Below are 22,116 nucleotides of genomic sequence, written 5' to 3'. Positions count from 1 at the left end.
GGAATTGGCTTTATCCCCGAGTTGTCTGGAGTTTAGTTGCGAAGAGAATAAAATTGGTCATTCCGACCGATCTTAACTACTGTAGTCTTTCCATTTCCTGATGAATGTATGTGTATGCTTGGAATCCTGGCAAACTACAAAAGGCTCGCAGCTGTCAACGGCCCGTTACAGCTGGCAGTGGCGTCGCTATGGGCAAACTGTGGACTATCTCACATTATGATCACTATATAACTTGAAGCTACGGGCAAGATAAAAGCGAGATGATGCAGTCCTCTTCACATTTAACTTCGTCAAACTCTTCCACCCAACGCACTAACTACCACAACCTGTTTCCCAACAACCTCGACTTGATATCGGTTCCTATCAAGGAAAACTTGGCGCCCTTACTATGCCAACTCCAGCGGTCAACACTGCTCTCATTGTGCTGGGGGTCCTTGTCTTTGTTGGCCTCATCTGCTGGCTCTTCAAAACTCAGGTCGGACTTTTTGCGAAGACGCTCCTAAACTACCGACAGAAGGTGCACGAGGCGGCTCACTTCACGACCGCGACGGAGACGGTATAGTGCTACGAGTAAGTCTTCAAAGGCACAGACTATTAATGGAAGTATCCTAATCAACTACTATGCACCACGCGAGTTTGTGGCGATCGATACATGGATGATGGATGGGGAATGCTGGTATAATGTACGTGGTAGCTTCAGTCTTCCCGAGGCTGAACAGGGATCGAAGTGCCCCACATTCCATGTCGGACGATCGCAAATTTCCAACTTCAGCCTTGCCAGAACTTCCGGATCCAAAGCCTAGGCTAACCCCCAACAGTCATTCTTTAGTCGGTCAAAGTTCCTAGACCGGAGCTTTTACTATATTCATGGCTGCGCGACCGGTCCTGAGGAGCTGCGCCCGCGCTCTGCGTGCTCCCGTGCGGGCTGGCGGTGTCTCGACGCGCCAATTCAGCATCTCGGCTTCCCGCTTCAACACGTCCGAATCTACGAACAGCGACCGCAAAACGCACTTTGGATATGAGACCATCAACGAGTCAGAGAAACAGGGCCGAGTTGCCGGGGTGTTTACCAATGTCGCTGAGTCCTACGACAAGATGAACGACCTCATGTCCTTGGGGATACATCGTCTGTGGAAGTACGTTTCCAAACAATCCGTTACTTGACTTTGCAGATGCTAACGCTTGCAAAGGGACTATTTTGTCTCCTCCCTGAATCCCGGAGCGACGAATCCCATGGGCCAGCCCCAGAAGGTTCTCGATGTCGCGGGCGGCACTGGCGACATCGCCTTTCGCATGCTGCACCACTCGCACGTCTACAACGGCAACCCCAACATCCACGTCACTATTTCTGACATCAACCCTGCCATGCTCGAGGTTGGACGCCACCGCTCCCTAGAACTGCCCGTGGAGCAGCAGTCCTCGCTGTCTTTCCTCGAGGCCAACGCCGAGACCCTCCCCTCATCGATAGAAGACAACTCGCTCGACCTGTATACTGTGGCGTTCGGTATCCGCAACTTCACCAACATGCCAGCCGCGCTTCGCGAGGCGCACCGTATCCTGCGCCCGGGCGGCGTGTTTGCGTGCCTCGAGTTCTCTAAGGTCGACCAGTTACCCCTGCTCAACGCCGTGTACAAGCAGTGGTCGTTTAGCGCCATCCCGATGATAGGGCAGCTTGTTGCGGGAGACAGGGACAGCTACCAGTATCTGGTGGAGAGCATCGAGCGGTTCCCGAGCCAAGAGCGGTTCCGGGACATGATTGTGGAGGCTGGGTTCGATGTTGCCGGGGAGGGGTATGAGAACTTGACGGGGGGGATTGCTGCCATTCACAGAGGTATTAAGCCTCTTTGAAAGGAAATGTAGCTACTACTAAGAATATTGTACAACATTGTAAAATAGAGATATAATCTCACGTTAGTCCGGTGGAACTCGACCAATTTGTCAACCACAACACTATTTGTGGGTCTATTTATCGCAGAGGCTCTGAGGTTCTGCTTTCGGAGGACACTCTGTGGGGGAATAATACCGGATTTAGAAAAGCTCAAGTCATTGCAGAAACTAACGACCGTCTTTTTGCGTAAGGTAGTATTTAACACGGAAGGTTGGCCAGGGCTCGCGTCGGGTTTGTGACTCCGCGGGTAATGGAGGTTTGGATCCAACGCCAGCTAACTTAGTTCGGCATAAGACCTGGGGGAATTATCGATAACAGTGTGGAGGCGGGGTGCTCGGCTCCCACTCTGCGATAGTGAAGAGACCGACCAGATGGTGGGCAAAGATCCTGGACGCCCCAAGCCTATAAGGGCTAGATAATTGTACCAGCATAAATAAGAGCTCCATTGAATCCTAATCCCGGCTCGCTATAGGCGCAACCAAGTGGCTGGACCTGGGCTGGTGCTCGGCGCGCGGTCTGAATCGGCTCGCTTTGCGTCGGCGGGTTGTCTCGGCTCAACCCGTTATCTCTTGTTGATGCTAGTGATCAGACTCCCTTCGCGGGGATTAACCTTCCTGTCTTGAGCCGACCTCTTTCTTGTTCTCACTCTCCAAGCAAGCGGTCCCTTCAATTGAAAGATTTCCGCTACCTGGGATACCATATTCAAGATGAGGTCTCGTGCACTTCGCAATGTGGCTCTGCGGAGAGTCGCCCTGGCCAAGCCGTCGACGCCGTGTATTTCCACCTCGATCCGCGCCGCCAGCAGTGTCGCCCAGCGACCTCACTCTGACTACGTGTCATTCCCCGGCGCAGTAAAGAGTGCCTTTACCAACTCTCTCGACTTCCAGACGCCGCAGTCATGGACGGCCCTGCCCACGTACCGGGTCGTTGATCAAAATGGTGACGTCGTGGACCCTTCCTTCGAGCCCGACATCCCCGAGGAAACCATTGTCAAGCTCTACACAGATATGCTTTATATCTCGATATTAGATGTCATTATGTTTGATGCGCAGAGGCAGGGCCGCCTCAGTTTCTATATGGTTAGCGCTGGAGAAGAGGCCGTCCCCATCGGAAGCTCCAGTGTGCTAGACAAAGAGGACGTCATCTTCTGCCAGTACCGAGAGCAGGGTGCTTACAGGGAGAGGGGCTTTACCACGAGGCAGTTTATGGCGCAGTTGTTTGCCAATAAGGAGGATAATGGAAAGGGTAGAAACATGCCTGTCCATTATGGAAGCAAGGAGCTGAACATTGTGAGTCGGCTGATAGGGGACTCTTGAGAGCACTGCTAACATTGTCCAGCACACCATCTCTTCCACTCTGGGAACGCAGCTGCCACACGCAGCAGGTAACGCATATGCTCAGCGATTGAGGCGATTGCAGAACCCTGACGCGAAGCCTCTCATCACTGTGGCCTACTTTGGAGAGGGTAGCGCAAGCGGTGCCGACTTCCACGGTGCTCTTAACATTGCCGCTACCCGTTCATGCCCCATCATCTTCATTTGCCGGAATAACGGTTATGCCATCTCGACACCGACCCTCGAGCAGTACCGCGGAGATGGCATTGCCAGCAGAGGCATTGGATACGGTGTTGATACTATCCGCATTGATGGAAACGACATTTGGGCGGTTCGCGAGGCCGTTAAGAAGGCTCGCGAGCTTGCTCTGCAGGACGGAGGCAAGCCCGTTCTCATCGAGGCCATGACTTACCGCGTCTCACACCACAGCACCTCAGACGACTCGTTCGCGTACCGGGCGCGCGTAGAAGTCGAGGACTGGAAACGCCGAGACAACCCCATCACGCGGCTACGGAAGTGGATGGAGGCCCGGGGCATGTGGGATGACGCCAAGGAGAAGGAGGCGCGGGACCGGCTGCGCAAGGAGATCCTCAAGGGGATCAGCGAGGCGGAGAAGGAGAAGAAGCCGCCACTGCGGACGATGTTTGAGGATACCTACGAGGAGCTGACGCCGGATCTGAAGGCGCAGATGCAGCAACTGAGGGAGTTGATGGAGAAGTACCCGGATGAGTACGACGTGAGCGAGTATGAGGGTGGCATGGATAGCCTGAAGGAGTAGACGAGGGGATAGATGCTAGGCAATGCTAAGCACGAAGTACATAGTAGCATGAATTCATTCAAATAGAAGAGGACACTGCCTTCCTTACCCCTGGGTACCTGGTAGCATTCTGTGTTGGTGTTTGAACGGCGATTACTGACACCCGTGAAAAGACACGCTGTGGCAAAGTCGGGTGAGCAGGGACGGTGAGATACAACATGCGGGCCCCCCAAAAGCACTCGAAAATAAAAGAAGCATGATGCCATTTGGGCTCTCTGGTGAAGACACGAAGGGTCTCCCCGTTAACATATACTCGAGACAAGCCCAGCCGGGTTCGGCAAGGCGTGAGGGCCCAACCAACGTGGGATCGATCGCTGGGGTGCCCCCATGGAGTGGATGCGTTGTCTCGCAGCCTCCATGCCTGAACCGGCCTCGAGGCCCCTTGACATTGCCTGAGGATGATGTAGCACTGTATCTTGGCTGTCGCAGGAATTTTCTTGTACTACCTCGGCGCTTTAGTTGCTCTTACCCGAATGCTGGGTACCTCAGAGCCTTGAGGGGGCACCCCAGGTAATCATAGTCACCATTCAGTCGCCAACTTGCCTTAAGGTACCCTGATGACATTCATAGGTTCTTATTAATCCGCACTGGAGCCTGCCGCGGATAGATACCTGACGGTAGTCAGGCATCCCTAGCCATCTTCGAGATTGAGGGTTAAAAAAAAAGCGAAACGCTGTTTGGGACGGGGACTGCCCACAACGCTGGGTAATAAAGGAAAAATATTTTAAAAAGAATTATATGCAATGATTAGCATGGAATTGGATCAAATAATAATTATTCGACGAAGTATTTGGGCTATGCAAAGGAAATCCCACCCTAATGCCAAGGTCTCCATCAGGCGTCATAGCTCCAGTGTCTCGCTTTTTGTGTCTCCTGCCAAGGTGTGTCGCCGCAAGCGCCGCCTCCTGCGGGCAGCGGCACGCCGCGCCAGTTCCGCATCTTCGCCATAAGGACAAACGTCTCTAACCGTTTCCTACTCTCTCCTCCCATCATAACCTGAGACCGATCCCCCCGACCGTCCCATAGCCACGAACGAACGGGTCGATACAAGACGAATCAGACAAGCTTCGACGAGGAAGACCAGGCGGCTTATCGATAGAGCTAGACGAGCGATACCTATCTATCTATACTTACGTATCGACATCAGAGCTCCCGCTATCCCCGCATCCATCAGCCTGCCTCACCGACAGCGTTCCCATACCTGGTCGGACGTGCTGAAGCTTCGTGCCTTCCCTCCTGATGGCGTAGTCTGGGCATGGCAGAACAAACATCGGCAGCCGATAACGAAGTGCGCCTTCCTTCCGCGTCGCCCACCGGCTCTCAAAGGTGAGCAACAACCATCCGCACATGCGTACAGCCGTACAACCGTACCTTTGATTCACCGATGGCTGCACCGGTCGCAGCCTTCGCAGCCTTTCACTGCTATTCTGTTTGCCAATAACCGTTGCCCAACACTTATTTTACCCCGTATTGCAAGAGCCACCTTGTCACCTGCTGGCACCTGCTGGCACCTGTTTCCACTGCCAGCTTTCTGGCACCTGTTTCCCTTATCGACCGGCCTGACTTAACCTTGCTCCGCTTTCCCATTCATCACCTTATTCCTTCCACCAACCACGTCCCCCTAACTTTCAAGATCTGGTCACTCATGTCTTCCAGAATCACCAGATCTTCGGCTCGTCAAGCGGCCAACCAGGCAGCCCTTTCTTCTCGGCCTACTGCCTCTGCTGCAGTAGCATCGAACGGTGCTGCTTCTGCCGACGCCCCGAGCACGGCTGTTTCGACCCCATCATCTAGAAAGCGAAAAACTGCCCCTAGCAGCGACTCTAAACCCCCCCCCAACTCGACTTTACAGACCGGATCTTCTGGCCGACGATCCAAGAGACAAAAAGCCGCCCCAGCTGGTGGTTCACTAGCGAACCCTCCCGCTCCTGCTACCGCCAGGCTTACGAGGAAGGGGAAGGCTCCCGACGTCATGGATAGCTCCGAGTATGTTGATACCTTGCTGGGACGGGTATTATCTTGTAGATGATGGCTGACGTTCCCATCCACAGTGGCATCTCCAGCACGGCTAATCCCTCCGAGCAGGCGGCTCAGTCTTCCTCCTCTAGTAGGAAGTCGAGCCGAAGCAAGAAGCACGCACCTGATGTGAATGGTATGTTGTGCCAATATGAATCACCGTGTTCTTCCCATTTGTGGCACTCAATGACTGATAATGATTTAGAATCGACACCTACGACTGGTTCGTCTTCAGCACGGAGAACAAAGAGGGATAGCGATCCTTCTGATTTAGACACTGCTATGACGGGCACAGAGGAGGCAAGCGAGCCAGGCCCCCCTCCCCCACCGCCACCGCCCGTTCATCACACCGACGAAGATAGTGATGAAGACGATGATGGGGACGACGACGAAGACAGGGGATATGACGACGAAGACGACTTCTTTGGCGGTCCAGGTGGAGCAAGCCTCTCTGGGACACTGCGAGCGTTGACTGGCATGATGTCAGGGTTTTCATCTCGACTTAGAGATCTTCTCAACAACTTGCGGCAGGACGATCTTTCTGTGCAGCTGATAGCGCTACAAGAACTTTCGGAGATTCTACTGGTTTCCAACGAAGACAACCTGTCAGGCCAGTTCTCCCCCGACGCTCTGGTCAAGGAACTTGTGGCATTGATGAACAAGGAAGAGAGCCCAGAAATCATGCTCTTGTCTTGTCGCTGCCTTGCAAATCTAATGGAGGCATTGCCGGCGAGTGTGTCCAACGTTGTCTATGGTGGCGCAGTTCCTGTCCTTTGCCAAAAATTGCTTGAGATATCCTTCATTGATCTCGCAGAACAAGCATTAAGCACTTTAGAAAAGATTTCCGCCGAATACCCGGAGAGCATCGTCCGTCAAGGTGGCCTGACGGCTTGCTTGTCCTATCTGGATTTCTTTGCCACGAGTACGCAAAGGACGGCAGTCACAACAGCGGCAAACTGTTGTCGCAACATTCCACAAGATTCCTTTGGCGTGGTCCGGGATGTCATGCCCACACTCCTCAACGTCCTGAACAGCAGCGACCAGCGTGTTGTCGAACAGGCGTCGCTCTGCGTATCGGGAATTGTGGACTGTTTTGGGTACCAACCTGCAAAACTCGAGGAGCTCGTCAGCGTCGATTTGCTTCGCGCGGTGCTGCGTTTGCTGGTACCAGGGACCACCAACCTCATTGGATCTAGTATTCACACACAGTTCTTGCGTGTTCTGGCACTCACAGCCAGGGCTAGCCCTCGACTCTCGGCTGAACTGTTCAAACTCAACGTCGTCGAGACTCTCTACCAGATGCTCACGGGTGTTTCTCCGCCGAGTGGTACCGAAGACGTGGCCTCGAAACTAGACAGTGTGGTCATCATGCAGGCTCTTATTCATCGCCCACGTGAACAGATAATGGAGACTCTCAACGTCGTCTGTGAGCTTCTCCCTAGCCTACCCCGAAACGCCGACCCCACCTCGGGCGACTTCGTGGAGCTTCCGTCATCGGCATCGGGCGCTGTAGGTAGGAGCCGCCGACACCATACGGACAACAATGATAAGCGAATCGAGCTTCTTAAAGAATGCCAGGACCAGGTTCGGCGTTTCGCCCTCATCCTGTTCCCCACTTTGACGGATGCCTATTCTAGTACTGTCAATCTGGGGGTGCGACAGCGCGTCCTCACAGCTCAGCTCAAAATGCTGTCGAACCTGGACAGGGATATCCTTGCTGAGGCTTTGATCCCTGTTCCGTACGCTTCTTTTATAGCCTCTATTCTTTCTCAACAGGATCATCCTACTCTCGTCATGCTCGGCCTTCAGGCCACCGAGCTGCTGCTTAACCGACTTGATGATATCTACCGGTACCAATTCTACCGCGAAGGTGTTATATCTGAGATCACGTCACTAGCAAACGACGAGGAGCTAGCGGAGGCGAAGGGCGAAGACACAGCAGAAGTGCAACCTGACAACGCCATTTCACAGGGACCTGATTCTGATATCAAAGTTCAGATGAATAATGATTCAGATCACGAAGATGATCATGATAGCCCTCGGGAGACCTCGGAAGATGAAGATGATCATGATGATGATGAGGAGGAGGAGGAGAATGAAGACGAGAACGAGGAGAATGACCCCGACCATCATCCAGACGACGGCTCGCCGGTTAGCTCTCGGGGATCTACGATGTCTCTGGATGCTCCGGTACCGCGACGCTTTATATTTGACACTCGATCAATGAAGTCCCGTATCCGCAATGTTGCAAAGAAATTTGTGGAGACTCACGAGCGCGAGGGCAGAGGCCAGGACATGAGGGCAAAGGCGAACGCAATATTGAAAGATCTATCCGGCCTTGCGGCTGATCTGGAGGCTTTCTACCTCAAGAGAACCGCTGCCGACTTATCCCCTGCCAATGGCCGTGAGCTGTTCGTCAAGCTTGCCTCCTACTTTGACACCAATGTACTTGAGAGTGTAACTAGTGCCGAACTCCTCGCCTCGGGCCTGGTGCGCGTTCTTCTTGAGGTCTTCAGCAACCCCGATGAAGAGCTGACGCGTCAAGCACAGTCTACCTTCCTGGAGGTCTTTATGGGTTACATGGTGCGCTCAAAACCCAAGACGGCGACTGCGGACTCGCCAGTCACCCCATTTAGCGTCATGGTCCACAAATTACAAGACCTGCTTAGTAGATCTGAGCATTTCGAGGTAATTACGGTGCACCAGAATACCTTTGACGGCAGCCGCAGTAGCCCAGCCTCAATGCTTGGGAAGCAAATTCGCCTCCGTCTTATGGCTGACGATGACTCGGACATTCCGAAGCCGTACCGTAACATCATGGTATCGATTCATGCGATTGCTACTTTCAAGTCGCTCGACGAATATCTCCGGCCGCGAATTAGCCTGACCGATCGACCTCGTGGTTCACGGCGAGATGGCTTGTCCAGGGCACTGGCTGCCATGGCTGGCGCTGGAGGGTTGTCTCTGAGTGGCGCGGCAGCAGCAAGGTTAGCAGACCGGTCAGCCTTCGGGGCCAGGTCCTTGACTGGTGCTGCCCCTCCGCCACCTCCGCCTCCCGCAGCGCCTACTCCCTCAAGTTCGCGCTCTGCTCGAAAGTCAACGAACAAGTCCCTTCCACAACCCGAAACTCCATCAGGCCCTAACTCTTTGCCTGAATCATCTCGGGATACAGGAGTACTCCGACGCTCATCGCGTCGGCAAGCGGCGTCCGACGAGACATCGCCTCCTGCCCGCCCGCCACCGGAAGACGATGGTGGTGCACAGGATACCTTGGAGTGCGCAGACGAGAAGCAATTGACCGACGATGAAGACGACGAAATGGGCGATACCAGCGCTCTGGATGCCATTGTTGGCGAATTGCAGGAGGACATGGAGGAGGATGAGCCACCCTCTGACCCCTCGGCTGTCAACATGGAGGTGGCAACTGGTGGCAACGTGACCGCCCGCAAGGAAGATGGGAGCAGGGTCTCTACGCCTCGTGGACCCAGTCTGGCAAACCGCTCTGCTGGTCCTCTAGCAGCGGCCCAGGGCACTCCAACACCAGCATCGTCGTCGTCAAGAGCAATGTCATATGCCTCTGCCCTTCAATCAACTCCCCAGGATTGGCATATTGAGTTCAGCCTTGATGGCAAGGTTGTCCCGAACGAGACTACCATCTATCGTGCCGTTCATACCTCAAACGCGAACTCGGAGGAGGCGCCTCTTCGTAGTGTCTGGTCGGCCACCTACCAGGTCAAGTTTCGAAGGGTTCCAGGCCCCACACCCCCCGAGTCCCAAGCCTCTTTGTCGAGCGCTGAGGCAGACCCTGAGTCAGAGGGCGGGATCCCGGCGTCTCTTTCGAAGCACCCTACCACGGCATCGATCCTGCAGTTGTTGAATGTTCTGCACGATTTAAATGCCAACATCGAGGACGTGCTGATCGAGAAACGAAAAACTATCGTTGATCTACATCGGGAGCCACTATCACAATTCGTGAACACAAAACTCACCGCGAAGCTCAATCGGCAGTTGGAAGAGCCCTTGATTGTTGCTAGCAACTGCCTTCCTGGCTGGTCAGAGGATTTAGCGCGCCTCTACCCATTCCTTTTCCCGTTTGAGACTCGACACCTGTTCCTCCAGTCAACCTCGTTTGGATACGCGCGGTCCATGGCGAGATGGCAGAGCACGCAGAACCACGAGGATAGCCGCCGTGACCGCTACAATGAACGGCCTTTCCTTGGTCGCTTACAACGACAAAAGGTGCGTATTTCTCGAAGCAAGATTCTGGAATCGGCCATCAAGGTCATGGACTTGTACGGAGCATCGCAGAGTATTTTGGAGGTAGAATACTTCGAGGAAGTCGGCACTGGTCTCGGCCCTACCTTGGAGTTCTACTCAACTGTTTCACTGGAGTTCTCTAAGAAGAAGCTGAAGCTTTGGCGTGATATGGAGCATTCTGCGTCGAATGAGTTCGTGTCGGGGCAGACTGGCCTGTTCCCTAAGCCACTCAGCGACCAGGAAGCATCAACACCAAACGGTGAGCGCATCCTTCATCTGTTCAGGGTGCTCGGCAAATTTGTGGCTCGGTCCATGATTGATTCCCGAATAATCGACATCCATTTCAACCCAGTTTTCTTCCGCATTGGGGAAACTGCTTCTTCTGGAGTCAAGCCTTCGTTGGCGTCCGTGAAGATGGTTGACCCTGGATTGGCTCGCTCTCTCATGACAATAAAGAACTTTGAGTTGGCCAAGAAGGAGATCGACGAGGACCCTAATCGGACAGCGGCGCAGAAGGTGGCTGATCTGGACAACATTGTTATCGACAATGTCAAGCTTGACGATCTTTGCTTGGATTTCACGCTTCCTGGCTATCCTGACATTGAGCTTGAAGATGGTGGCGCGCACAAGCGCGTCACAATCGACAATGTTGGGTCCTACCTGGAAAAGGTAGTTGATGTAACCCTGGGCTCTGGTGTTCGCCGCCAGGTGGATGCCTTCCGTGCCGGCTTTTCGAGTGTTTTCCCATACTCGGCGCTGAGTGCCTTCACACCTGATGAACTAGTCAACCTTTTTGGAAGAGCGGACGAAGACTGGTCTCTTGAGAGTAAGTTGAATGTATCAATTTGTGTTCTGGTAGCATTACTGACACCACCTAGCGCTCGTGGATTCTATCAAGGCGGACCACGGATACAACATGGACAGTCGAAGTGTGCGCAATTTGCTGCATGTGATGAGCGAGTTTGACTCAACTGAACGTCGCGAATTTTTGCAATTCACTACAGGCAGCCCGAAGTTGCCAATTGGAGGTCGGTGAACCCTGTTGGCTTTGTTTGTGGACTTTGGCTAATGTACCATTTAGGCTTCAAGAGTTTGACCCCAATGTTTACTGTGGTCTGCAAACCAAGCGAGGAGCCATACATGTCTGATGACTACCTACCTAGCGTCATGACATGTGTGAACTACTTGAAGCTTCCAGACTACAGCACCATCGAAACGATGAAGAAGCAGCTCTGTACAGCCATGAAGGAAGGCCAAGGTGCATTCCACCTATCCTAAGACAAACGACAAATGATTATGGGGGAGCCAGCCGTTCAGCCTTGGCAAATCCAAGATGGTCGCTGATCCTAAACCCATTTCGAGTATTTTATCTTGCAGTTGACACGGTGAACGCCTGATTGATGATGACGGCAGAAAGACGAGATAGACGGGACAGTTCTTGTGCATGCAGGATGGAAGGGACAGTAAGGCGCAGGGTTTATCTGCCATCGTTTTGAAGGGGTTTTTGCGAATTCATGCAACGCTCCGGCGAATATTATCATGTTGCTAAGTATTAGTTAATGACGGTACCCATAGACTGGAATAAAGCATTTTGGAGTTGCAGGTTGAAATGTGTTCTCTGAAGTGTTCCATTTCGTAATATCGTCATGATTGGTTCTGGGATCTTCTGGTTGCTCGCGAACTACCTTCATGTACCGAATTGGGCGCGATTCTTCCAATTCTCTTCGTTGACTTATGGGCTCGTAACTTTCGTCTGTCTTATGTAACTAGTTGTAACTCAACAATGGTCCTGCATATGCTGCCATAGGCCCTGCTCTTCGCTCTTTGGCTGGATCTCTTATAATTTCCGGACATTGACATAACAATGATCTATTAACATAAAAAGATGGGCCCCTAGTCTCGGAACCCCAATCTCTGACATTTCTCTTTCAATAGCGCTCCTAATTCTGTTCCTCGTCCGAGTCCCATATCTCGGGTGGCATCCTGGCATCATCCCGGATGAGGCTGTCGGGTAGCATCTGGCTCTTTGTCAAAAGCTGGGATGAGTGGAGCGAGACGTCCAGGTTGGAGCAAGAGAGAAGAAAAGGCGGCGAAGAGCCGTCTTGGTCTGGGAAGGTGAGGAGCCCACTGGAGGATTGCGGCAGTGGGGGGCGGCGGAATGTACTCGGCGCCGGCGGCGGAGGGGGAGGAGGTGGTGGTGGTGGTGGGTGTTGCGATTGCTCCTCAGGGGTAGAGGCCTGGGAGGCGGTGGTTGCTTGGGAAGGGGGGATGAGTGGCTTTGTGGCCTTGGGGGTTTGGGCACTTCTGTCTTTGAGAGGGGTGGAGGGGACGAGGATGGCGTCGTCGAATTGATCATCGCTTTGTGGCTGCTGCGCCTGGGTGTGGTGGTCGGCAATGTCGCCGCGTAGCTGGGCCTCAACTTGCTGGGAGACGCTGAAGCTGCTGCTAGGTAGTAATTGCTGTTGTGACTCTTGTTCCTCGTCATCTTCATTGCCGAAGAGGGCGTGGCGGAGGTTGGCGAGGAGCTGGGAGACACCGACGGGTGGCAGGTATATGTATGGCTTCCTGAGGTAATTGTCGTCCAGCCACCCCTCTTCCTTCGTATCCTGTTCGTCCATCGGGTTATTCAGCTCATACAGCTGGTTGACGTGATACCGCCATAGGCGACCCTTTCGAGTCCACTCTTCCTCGCCGGGTTCGACGCAGGCGGCGTAGCGGAGCAGGGAGCCGTCGTAGAGCCAGAAGCGCGCCACTAGAGAGGGGACCTTGAAGGGGAGTTCTAACTTGATTTGATGTCCGCTGGCGAGGAGATTTATAGTGGATAGAGCAAGTGGAAGGAAAACATCGGTGCGGTTGGTAGGTTTCCCGAAGCCTTGGATCGTGGCAAGCGGGACGCGCTGGGACTCAAGCTGCGTCTGGCTTGATGGGGGCAGATGGTAGAGTGGTTTTCGGAGTGGTTTGGGTGGCTTAGGACGAGGAGTAGTATTTTTTGTAGGAGTCTGAGGTATTGGCTGAGGTGGAGGGAGCTGCTGAGAGGGCAGTGGTTGGATCGCGGAAGTCGAAGAAGCTGACCTGGTGGGTGTGTGGGATTGTTGTGGCCTTGGTGTCTGCCCAACACTTGAAGCCAGCGGCTCTGTGGATGACTGGTCCTTTGTTGGTCTCGAAGGATGGTCAACGGATGAGGCCAGCTCATTCATGGCAAACTGCGTCTCGGGGCCAGCAACGTAGCCATCGTCTTTCTCTTCAATATCATCACCCCCGTGTTGTTCCTCTCCGCTGGGATGGGTCGATTCCACTTCCGTGGCGTCGCTATTGGGCTCTCCTGGTGCTTCTTCAAATTCGTGCTCCGCTTCCGTGTAATCGCCATCGTCTTCATCGGAATCCGGAATCTCGTATACTCCGCCAACCGACACCTTCTTGGGCGAAGGTGTTTTTCTTGAGCTTTTCCTCAGGCTCTTCCCGAGAGACGACTTCGTTGGCGTTTTCTCACCAAGCTCCGCGCTCTCGCTTCGTCGTCTCGGCCTTGTAGGTGTGCTCATGCCCTCTGCGATGGACGAAGATTCCCTCCTGAAAGCTGGCGCCGCCCCTATGACTTCCGCCGTGATATCCTTTAGGGGCGTTGCCTCAATAGGCGGCGTACCGCCGCCGGAGCCCCAGCTATCTGTCGCAAACGAGTCCTCAATGACCAGCCTCCTAGATGTCGTCCCTTTAGGCTTCCCGGGCAGCTCCGCGACGGGTTCTGGAACCTGCTTGGCCCCCTTCACAGACGGCGAGGGCTTCTCCTGATCTGGCGGCCCGTACCGATCTAGCATCCTGGCCGTTGTGGGCGTGGACTGCTGGCTCGACGACGGAATCTCGAAGCGGATGGTGCGCTTGGCGGGCGTTTGCGGCACGGCCGAGGACTGGCGGGATGTCTCCCGTCTTGTATCTTTCATGGCGGATCGGCGGTGCTTTGCCGGGCTTGGGGGGTCGTCGTGCGGCAGTTGCTTGGGGCGTGGACTCGGGCTCTCTGGTACGTTATACCAGTCTTCGAATCCGTCGTCAGCCTCGTCCTCAGAGTCCTTGATGAGCTGTAGCTCCTCTCTGTCAAGGAGTTGCGTGAGGGTCTGGGTGTGGTATTTGGAGCTCGGTGTGTCTCCCACCGTCTTCCGCCTCGACGCGTCCTTCTTTTTGGTCTTTACAACCTTCTCGGCCTCGTCGCCCAGCGTCCTCCTCCTCTTCCCCCGGTTTTTGGTGATAGTGGTGGTAGTGCTGGCCTTCACGCTGCTCGACCGTCTCTTCCTCTTGCCACTCGGCACGGGCTCCTCATCGTCCTCTTCATCTTCTGCAGGGCCCTCATTCTCCTTATCGTCGGCGCTTGGCGCGGCCGCAAACTCCTCCTCCTCGCTATCGCTCAGCACCACCGTCGCCGCCTCCGACAGGGACGACGACGACACAAAGTCGATCTGCGTCAGCGTCTTCTGCCTCGGGTCCCTCCTGGTCAACGACGCCGGCGTCGCGCCCCGTGGCCGCCTCTGATCCTCCCGGCGCCGCGGGGGGAACTGCGCTTGCTGCAGGGCGGGGGTGGAGTGGTAGACGCGGCTCGGTGGGGGGACGCCGCGGGAGCGTGTTTCGGGTGCCATGGGGGATGGCTGCTCGGGGATGATGAGTTTGATTATGGGAGGGATCACATGGAGCTGGTGTTGAATACTGGGAATATCGAATTATGGAACTATGGCGGGAGACGGACTTAGAGTCGTTCCAAGTCGCCTCACAACTGACGTGGTGGGTGGAGTGTTGGTGGCCAGAGTGGGACGCGGTAGGTAAGGGGAGACGCGTCGCGCGTAAATGTATTATGTGGCCGGCGCGCGTCTTGCCGCATGACGTATTTCGTACTTCGTACCCCATATTTCGGCCTCAGCGCCTTAACGATATGACACGCGGACGACCAAGCTGATCAAATAAATGAATAACCAAAAACTTCCTGTATTGCAGAATTCAGATTTATGGCCATATGCCACGTTTACAACGAGGCCTGAGATGCTTCTTCGCTCATACCGATTCATACAGGGCTCTCTATTGGAAGAACCCTTTCATCCCCTCATACACACATAACGGTGATTGTTCAAGTTCCAGCTCCCCTCCATTGGATACCTTGGTAGTATTCCTATGCCTGGACTTACCGGAAAGCGGCTCTGACATCCGCCCTCGGCCACTCAAAGAGCACGTCTCCGCCGTATATATCCGTAACGACCCGTCCGATCCTGATATCCACGTCTCCATAGAACCTCTCGCATTCCCTCACCACCTTGGTCACGAGATCACGGCTCAGACCAGGGTCGTCCGCGTCGCCGAAATGCTTCTCGACGCGCTTCCGCAGAGCCTCGATGCCCTTGCGCACCTCCTTGGAGTCGTACGCCCCTAGCACCTTGTTGAAGATGTTCTTGGAGTTGGAAGGCTGCGCTGCGATGGAAGAGGGCGATCGTCCCGTCTGCAGCTGCGCCTCAATATTCTCCAGGTGGTCCAGTAGCTTGCCCAGCGGGCGGCGCATCACAGCGTTGAGGTACAGGCCCATATGCTGATGGTACTCTGTGGTCGCATTGTCCTTCCACACCTCGAGGACCTCGAGCCCCCGTGTGTCTATCTCCTCGAGGAAGTGGTTCATATTCTCAATTAGGAGAATATGGAAGTTGAGAGCCTCCTTGTCCTCGGGGTCTGCCCCGCTTACGGTGACGCCCACAGCAGGGTTCTCGCGAGCGATGACCATCAGCGACTCAAACATGGACTTGAGCATGCGGTCGTAATTTTGGTCTACAGTTCGCCGAATGGGCAGCGTCGGGTCCACATCGGCAAGCATGTTTTCCACAGCCGTCGAAAAATTGGGGAAGACTCGCATGAAGGCGATGACACCCTTTCGCTTATTGATCTTGACCTTGGTCTCCTCAATGGCGCGGATCTGGTCGTCTACAAACTTCCGGAATCGGCCGAGGAGGAGTCCATGGAGTTTTTGGAATATGGTATTCAGATAGTCCTGGTTGGACTGCGCAATGTCGGCCATCTTCTTCTCGACCGTGACAAGTACGCCAATTCCTTGGCTGTGTGGGTTGTTAGCGCCATACAGAAGCATGAGATAGAGAGTTACTTACAGAGGATCTTGTCCAATCACCCACTCCATGAGCCTCGTCAGCTCCTGGTCCAGGAAAGAGAAGATGACCTCCATGGAGCGAGTCACCCGCCGTGCAAGGTCGCGATCGGGCTCCATCAGGCGGTGTCGCTTCAGATCACCACCCCGGCGATCACGGGGTCGGGATGCCGCTACGGCGTCGGGGAAGTCGGCCTGCTCCAGAGTTGTCGCATGGAAAAAGTCAATGATGAAGTTTTGCTCCATTTCCACGAGGGGCAGCAAGTCATCCAGGACACCGGCGAAGACCTCATACGGGAAGCTTCTACTATCGCTCCCCGTCTTTTGTCTCTCCACCTTGCTGCCATCTCCCAGGGGCGACCGCAAGGCCCGGGCAAGCGTTTGGCTTCGCTTCACAGTAGCCTTCCTCGCTGCTGTCGCCATGCCTTCATGCTGCTTTTCAACTTGAGAGGTGAAAAGCAACTCAGCCTCCTCCCCAGTCATCTTCCGAGCATTCCTACGCCAGCTCGCAATGGCAACCTGGAACTCGTGCTTGTAGATCGGCTGGCCCTTGTCCTGGTACTGCTGGACAAGGCGATTCCAGTTATCTAGGTCGGTATCTCGAGCATACAGCATGAGCGGGCTGTACTTCCACAAGATTTCGCGACCGGCCTCATGATGATTTGGATCAACCTTCTTCGACAAGGCCCCCTCCATAGCCTTCTTGGTCTCGGCAAATGCCTGGTCAAATTGCCGGGGCATGAACTCGAGCAGCCGACGCATGAAGAATGAGCTCTCCTGAAGGTACATCTCCTTCTTTTCTTGTACGATCCTCATCTTGCCGTAATCGCTGTTGATGCCCAGCGTCTGATCCGAATCCATGGCTGCGTTGGTCTTGCCTGGTTCATGGCCACCAATTGTCGGATCCATCTTGATCATGGCCTTGTACAAGGTCACTAAGGACGACTCGACGTCCTCCAGCCCCCGCATGTTATCAAAAGGAGCTATCCGAAGGGCCTCCAAGTCATTGGATGTGATGGCGCAAGTCTCGAGTAGCGACTCAACCTCCTTCTTGAGCAGCTTCTGATTTGCAGTCTGTACCTGCAGACCTTGACCCTGCGCTTCAATGTAGGCAATATCTTCTGACAGAGTCTGTCCCGTATTAGCATGATATTGCAACGAAGGGTAGCAGCTACACTTACCGAGAGCTCAACAGAATACAGTGTTAGGAGATTATCCATCTCTTCACATTCCGCCATGGCTAGATTAATTCCCTGTTTGATGGCGTCTACTCGCTCGTCTTCCTCTTCGAAGCGAGCGAGCCACCCGCCCGCTTGAGCTTTGTTCAACTCACGCTCCAGATCAACCTTCATGTCGTCAATATTGCGCGTCTGCATCTGCTCTCCGGGCACCCATCCAAAGTAATCCAGCCAGCGTCCAAACTCGTCGCTTCGGGTGTCAAGAATAGTCGCATCGAGACCGAGGCTTTGGAGGTACTTGGCATCGTTTCCTGTAGCCACCGATCGGCGGGGCGGCTGCTGAGGCTCGGCTTCGGCTTCCCGGGCTTGGACTAGCTCCTTGGGGACTTCCTTGGGCTGGCCCTGGGAGGTTGAAGGACGGCTGGAAGCAGGCACTGAAATCTTGACCTCAGGTACATGGGATGTGCGCTGAGGAGCTTTTGGAGGAGGCGTAGGCTCAGGAGTTGGCACCCTATTTTCTCTTGAGGCGGGCCGATCATCGCTTGGTGCCGGCCGCGGTGGCGCGGGCACGACGCTGGTGATACCATCGGGTTCATCGGCAGCCTTATTTTGCGTCTGCTGCTGCGCCAGCTGTCTGAGTCGCTCTCCAGCGCCACCTGGACGAGGCTTGAACGCAGTGGAAGCAGTCGCTGCCGATGCAGCCTTTCGGAAAATCCCCGCAAGCTCGTTTTTGGATCGTTTGGACTTGATCATTGGACCCAGCCCAGGGCGTGTCTCTTCATCCGGCACGGGTGGCGGTTCTGGGGGCGATGTAGCCTCGGTTGCCGTAGCAGGTGTTGACGGGACGCTTCTCGGTAGTGAGGTGACAGAGGGGCTCTTGATTGAAGCAGGGGGTTCAGTCTTGGGGATTTCAGTCCTGGGTTGCTCTGGTGTCTTGGGCTCCAGGCTAGCCATGGCGGGTGGGGGCGTGCTGCGGTCTGCCACGCTGTTAGCCAACGACGCGACGGACCTTTGGCTTAGAGAGTCTTTGCGCGGTGACATGCGCTCAGAGCTCCGCGGCGGGGGCATGACGGGCTGTTTGGGGGCCTGGCTCATAAGCGGCGGAGGAACCAGGTCTCGGTCTTGAGGGCGCGTAGGATCCATCGGTGGGCGCTTCCTCTCGGGCGGCGGCTGTTCTCCCTTGGGGGCCCTAGGCGGTGGTTGAGAATGTTGGGGAGATAGAGTCGGTGGCTGCGGAAGAGGTGCTATTGGTGGCTGCGGAAGAGGTGCTGTTGGTGGCTCCGATGGTTCAGAAGGAGGATCCCCGAAGCGCCCGAAGGCACCAGGGCCTCCCATTCCATTGCGCGAGCGAGGAGGGAGGCTAGCTGCATCCTCGCTCTTCGCGCCGATTGAAGTGGCCACCGACTCTTGACTCTTGTTAGTCTGAGCGACCCTGTTTATGGGTGGTCTTCCTCTCGACACCGTGGAATCGAAACTGCCCGCAGGAGATCCATTGTTGCTCGCCGGAGGCCGAATGACGGGAGCGGTTCTGGGAAATCTTGGCGGAGGCTCCGACGGAGCTGGCGTTGAAGCAGGGGATTGGCCTCTTGGTGTTGTTGAAGAACTGCCTGGCTGGCTTGGTCTCTGCGCTGGATTCGCTGGGCGTTTTCCAGCGCCCATAACCTGCTCCATCTCCTTAGGGTCAAAGCCCGCGAGCTCGGGAACCTTGCCGCCTGTATATTTGCCATAGATCTTAATCATGGAGGCAATGAAGAACTTCTTCTCCTTGTCGGTCTGGGCCTGCCAATAGTATGGCTTCCCGAGGATGACGAGGAAGCCCGTGTCGGATGCCCATTCCTTCTGATCCCAGGGAACATTAGGCCCGGTAAAGGACTCGATGCGGGAAAGGTCGTCAAGGTTCCAGGTCTTGCCAATGGAGAAGGTGCCGTTGGGGTTCTCCTTAGACTTGTGCATGCGGACACGGCCAGACTTGCGAACGGCGATGATGATGACGCGGGGCTTCTGAGAGTCGGGAGTGCGAGCCTGGGGCGGCGGCGGCGTGGCGGGATGGGTGGAATACTCGGTGATGCGGATGTGGGTGATGTAGGTTTCCTGAACTGCAGCACAAGACAAGTCAGCTTTGAGGCAGCAGTAGGTAGTTGACGGGCGGACGAACGTGAGCCATCGGGGTCCTTCTTGTTGAAGCACGTCTCGATGATGCGGCGCTTCTCGTCCTCGAATCGCTCGGCCCTAGAGGCGCCCGCGCCAGGACCAGCTCCATTTGCGCGGTCCATCTGCGAGGCTGGGGACCGTTCACCAAGGAGAGGAGGAGACGGGCGAGGGCCGGGGGATCATGTTCGGAGGCAGCTGTCGGGGCGAGTCGCGTCGGCGAGTGAGGGTTGCAGGGTCGGCGGTGGAATTACGTGGTGATACGTAGGGGGTTGGAACTTGGAACTTGGGTTGAGGTAATCTGGAATGGATTCGTGGTGAAATGCGAGGCGTCCCCTGCAGCTGCAGGCGGGAAGGCGCCACCCACATCCAGCTGGCCCAGCTGAGCTACGAGCTGCGAGGTAGGGTGAGACATCAGTATAGCAGTACAGGCCAACAAGAAGAGCCAAACAAGGCATTTAAATAACATATTGCATACAAAGACCTTGAATGACCATTATTTAATTTCCTCCGAATCTATTTATAAGAACCTATATCTATATGCTAAGACCTAAAGTGACTACATTGATACCTGCAGAAGTACCCGCATAACCGTAAGCTTCAGAGACCGCGAGATCTGTGGATCTCCCTTGGGTCTCTCCGAGTTAAGGTATGAAGAGTGCGAATGCCTAGTTCTCTTCCGTGTTACCAAGATCTGGCAATGTCAAAGTACTTGAACAATTGAACATCATTTACAAAATTATAATGTTCCAATCCCGTTGCATGCATCTGATCCACCGTGGCTCGTCAAGAACCGTCTTCGCTGGAGACTCATGCACCTTGTTGGCGGGAGCTCTGTGGCCGAACGCGTCCAGCTCCCAGCACAGTCCTTTGTAACGCCCCTCTGCTGATTCCAACTTTCACATCGCTGCTCGAGTCCCCCGGCCGAGAATTAAAGCTCTGTGCATCCGTGACGTCAAAATATGCGGCCAAAATGGTGCTTACATGCGCTCCCAAAGTCTCAATCCGAGTCCGAGAGTCCGATCGCCCCGCCTACCCCCCTGAACCGCGGCAGTGTCGGAGTACAAAACTCACATTGACGCTTCACCCTCAACCTACCTTGAACAACCAACTTCACCTTCAACACTCCTCCACAGCGACCTCTTGATCCCCAGCCATGGCGAAAACGGCCCCCCAATCCCAGGGGCTGCCCCTGGTCTCCCTCTTCATCTTGGCCAACCTCTGCTCTCTGGCCGTCGACGCGCTGCACCTCCAGCTTGGGCGCAGCGACTTCTCGGGCTTGGTCGCCCCCTTCATGGACCCTAGCGACACGCGCATGCGCAAGCACTTTACCGGCTTCAAGGGCTTTGACGAGTTTCTGGCGACGATGCTCCTCCTGTTCGACCCCATCTTCACCGGCGAGATGCCAGAGCTGTCCCTCTACGCCTTCCACTTCACCGGCCAGATGGCCTCCATCGTGACACTCCTGGCTGTCCAGGGGCTGAGGCTCGGCACAAGGAAGAGTCCCACCAGGCTGTGCGTGCTTTTCTACTCTGCAGAGTTGTTGAGGTGATATACTGACACTTGCGTTTCAGGGCTACTGTCTGGGGCATCGTTATGCAGGGCACGGGATATGGCCTGACCATGCCCATCTACTACTTGGTGGACCTGCTATTCTCATCCTCCGATGCCCAGGGCGTGGGCCTCACCGACCCGACTCGCTTGTATGCCATCATCCCTGCTTTTGCCCTCGGCTTCATCATCCCGTCGGCCCTGCAGACATTGCCGGCCCCCCGAGACCTGCACCAGATCCTGCTTGCCGCGTGGCAGCCGTTCCCCATCTACTTTGGCGTCCTCCTCTGGGTATTCTCGAACATTGTCAAGAAGATCGCCATCACAGGGAGCGTCGGGACCAAGAAGTCAGTAACCGACAGGAATGCCCTGGACCACGCCTACGGCTTCGCCATCGGCATCGGCGCGCTTACTCACTGGGTCACCTTGGGCGTCATCGTCGCGGCCGCGTTCGCGCCGGATCTCTTCCCGGCTGGCATCGCAGAGCGTCTGACGCTCGCAAATGTCTTTGTCCCGCATGCCCTGCGCTACTACGGCCCGGCCACGGTGGCCTCGGCCATGCTGCAGTTCCTACACTACGACCAGTACATCGGTGCTGCTGCGGGTCTGGTCTGGGCGGCTACGCTGGCCAAGAGGGCCGGTGTCTGGTCGCCAAACAAGAAGGGAATCCGGCGGATCCTGAGGGATGTGCTCGTCTTGGGCCCGCCTTCGGCAGTCATTTCTCTGCTGCGGTCGCGCGATGAGGCAGTGCTGGGATCTCAGTGAGTCCTGGGTGTGTAGTACTATATGGCGGAGAACGGAGCTCA

General features: G+C 55.2%; 6 protein-coding genes across 6 annotated transcripts; 4 read left to right on the top strand and 2 right to left on the bottom strand.

Moving 5' to 3' along the window:
- Positions 1-388: 388 nt before the first annotated feature.
- On the top strand, positions 389-1,848 carry COQ5 (2-hexaprenyl-6-methoxy-1,4-benzoquinone methyltransferase; the record flags this gene model as incomplete). Its single annotated transcript, XM_083196332.1, has 4 exons — positions 389-556; positions 591-683; positions 847-1,136; positions 1,191-1,848. 4 exons carry the CDS (start codon positions 389-391, stop codon positions 1,846-1,848), a joined length of 1,209 nt encoding a protein of 402 aa, XP_083047540.1.
- A 747-nt stretch (positions 1,849-2,595) lies between these two features.
- On the top strand, positions 2,596-4,000 carry ACO1O0_006954 (thiamine diphosphate-binding protein; the record flags this gene model as incomplete). Its single annotated transcript, XM_083196331.1, has 2 exons — positions 2,596-3,177; positions 3,227-4,000. The coding sequence occupies 2 exons, from the start codon at positions 2,596-2,598 to the stop codon at positions 3,998-4,000; spliced, it is 1,356 nt and encodes a 451-aa protein (XP_083047539.1).
- Positions 4,001-6,011: 2,011 nt separating this feature from the next.
- UFD4 (putative ubiquitin-protein ligase UFD4) lies at positions 6,012-11,590 on the top strand (the record flags this gene model as incomplete). The annotated part of the gene is made up of 4 exons (XM_083196330.1): positions 6,012-6,025; positions 6,091-6,191; positions 6,261-11,138; positions 11,394-11,590. 4 exons carry the CDS (start codon positions 6,012-6,014, stop codon positions 11,588-11,590), a joined length of 5,190 nt encoding a protein of 1,729 aa, XP_083047538.1.
- A 662-nt stretch (positions 11,591-12,252) lies between these two features.
- On the bottom strand, positions 12,253-15,199 carry ACO1O0_006952 (uncharacterized protein; the record flags this gene model as incomplete). Its single annotated transcript, XM_083196329.1, has 2 exons — positions 12,253-15,001; positions 15,195-15,199. The coding sequence occupies 2 exons, from the start codon at positions 15,197-15,199 to the stop codon at positions 12,253-12,255; spliced, it is 2,754 nt and encodes a 917-aa protein (XP_083047537.1).
- Positions 15,200-15,470: 271 nt separating this feature from the next.
- Positions 15,471-19,884, bottom strand: ACO1O0_006951 (exocyst complex component Sec3-domain-containing protein; the record flags this gene model as incomplete). Its single annotated transcript, XM_083196328.1, has 4 exons — positions 15,471-16,386; positions 16,438-17,564; positions 17,615-19,707; positions 19,767-19,884. 4 exons carry the CDS (start codon positions 19,882-19,884, stop codon positions 15,471-15,473), a joined length of 4,254 nt encoding a protein of 1,417 aa, XP_083047536.1.
- A 1,031-nt stretch (positions 19,885-20,915) lies between these two features.
- On the top strand, positions 20,916-22,075 carry ACO1O0_006950 (uncharacterized protein; the record flags this gene model as incomplete). The annotated part of the gene is made up of 2 exons (XM_083196327.1): positions 20,916-21,274; positions 21,334-22,075. 2 exons carry the CDS (start codon positions 20,916-20,918, stop codon positions 22,073-22,075), a joined length of 1,101 nt encoding a protein of 366 aa, XP_083047535.1.
- Between the last annotated feature and the right edge of the window lie 41 nt (positions 22,076-22,116).

Source organism: Amphichorda felina, assembly GCF_050947745.1.
Source record: "Amphichorda felina strain 45539 chromosome Unknown scaffold_7, whole genome shotgun sequence".
In the NCBI taxonomy this organism is placed as follows: domain Eukaryota; kingdom Fungi; phylum Ascomycota; class Sordariomycetes; order Hypocreales; family Bionectriaceae; genus Amphichorda; species Amphichorda felina.
This window is presented reverse-complemented; position numbering and strand designations above follow the sequence as displayed.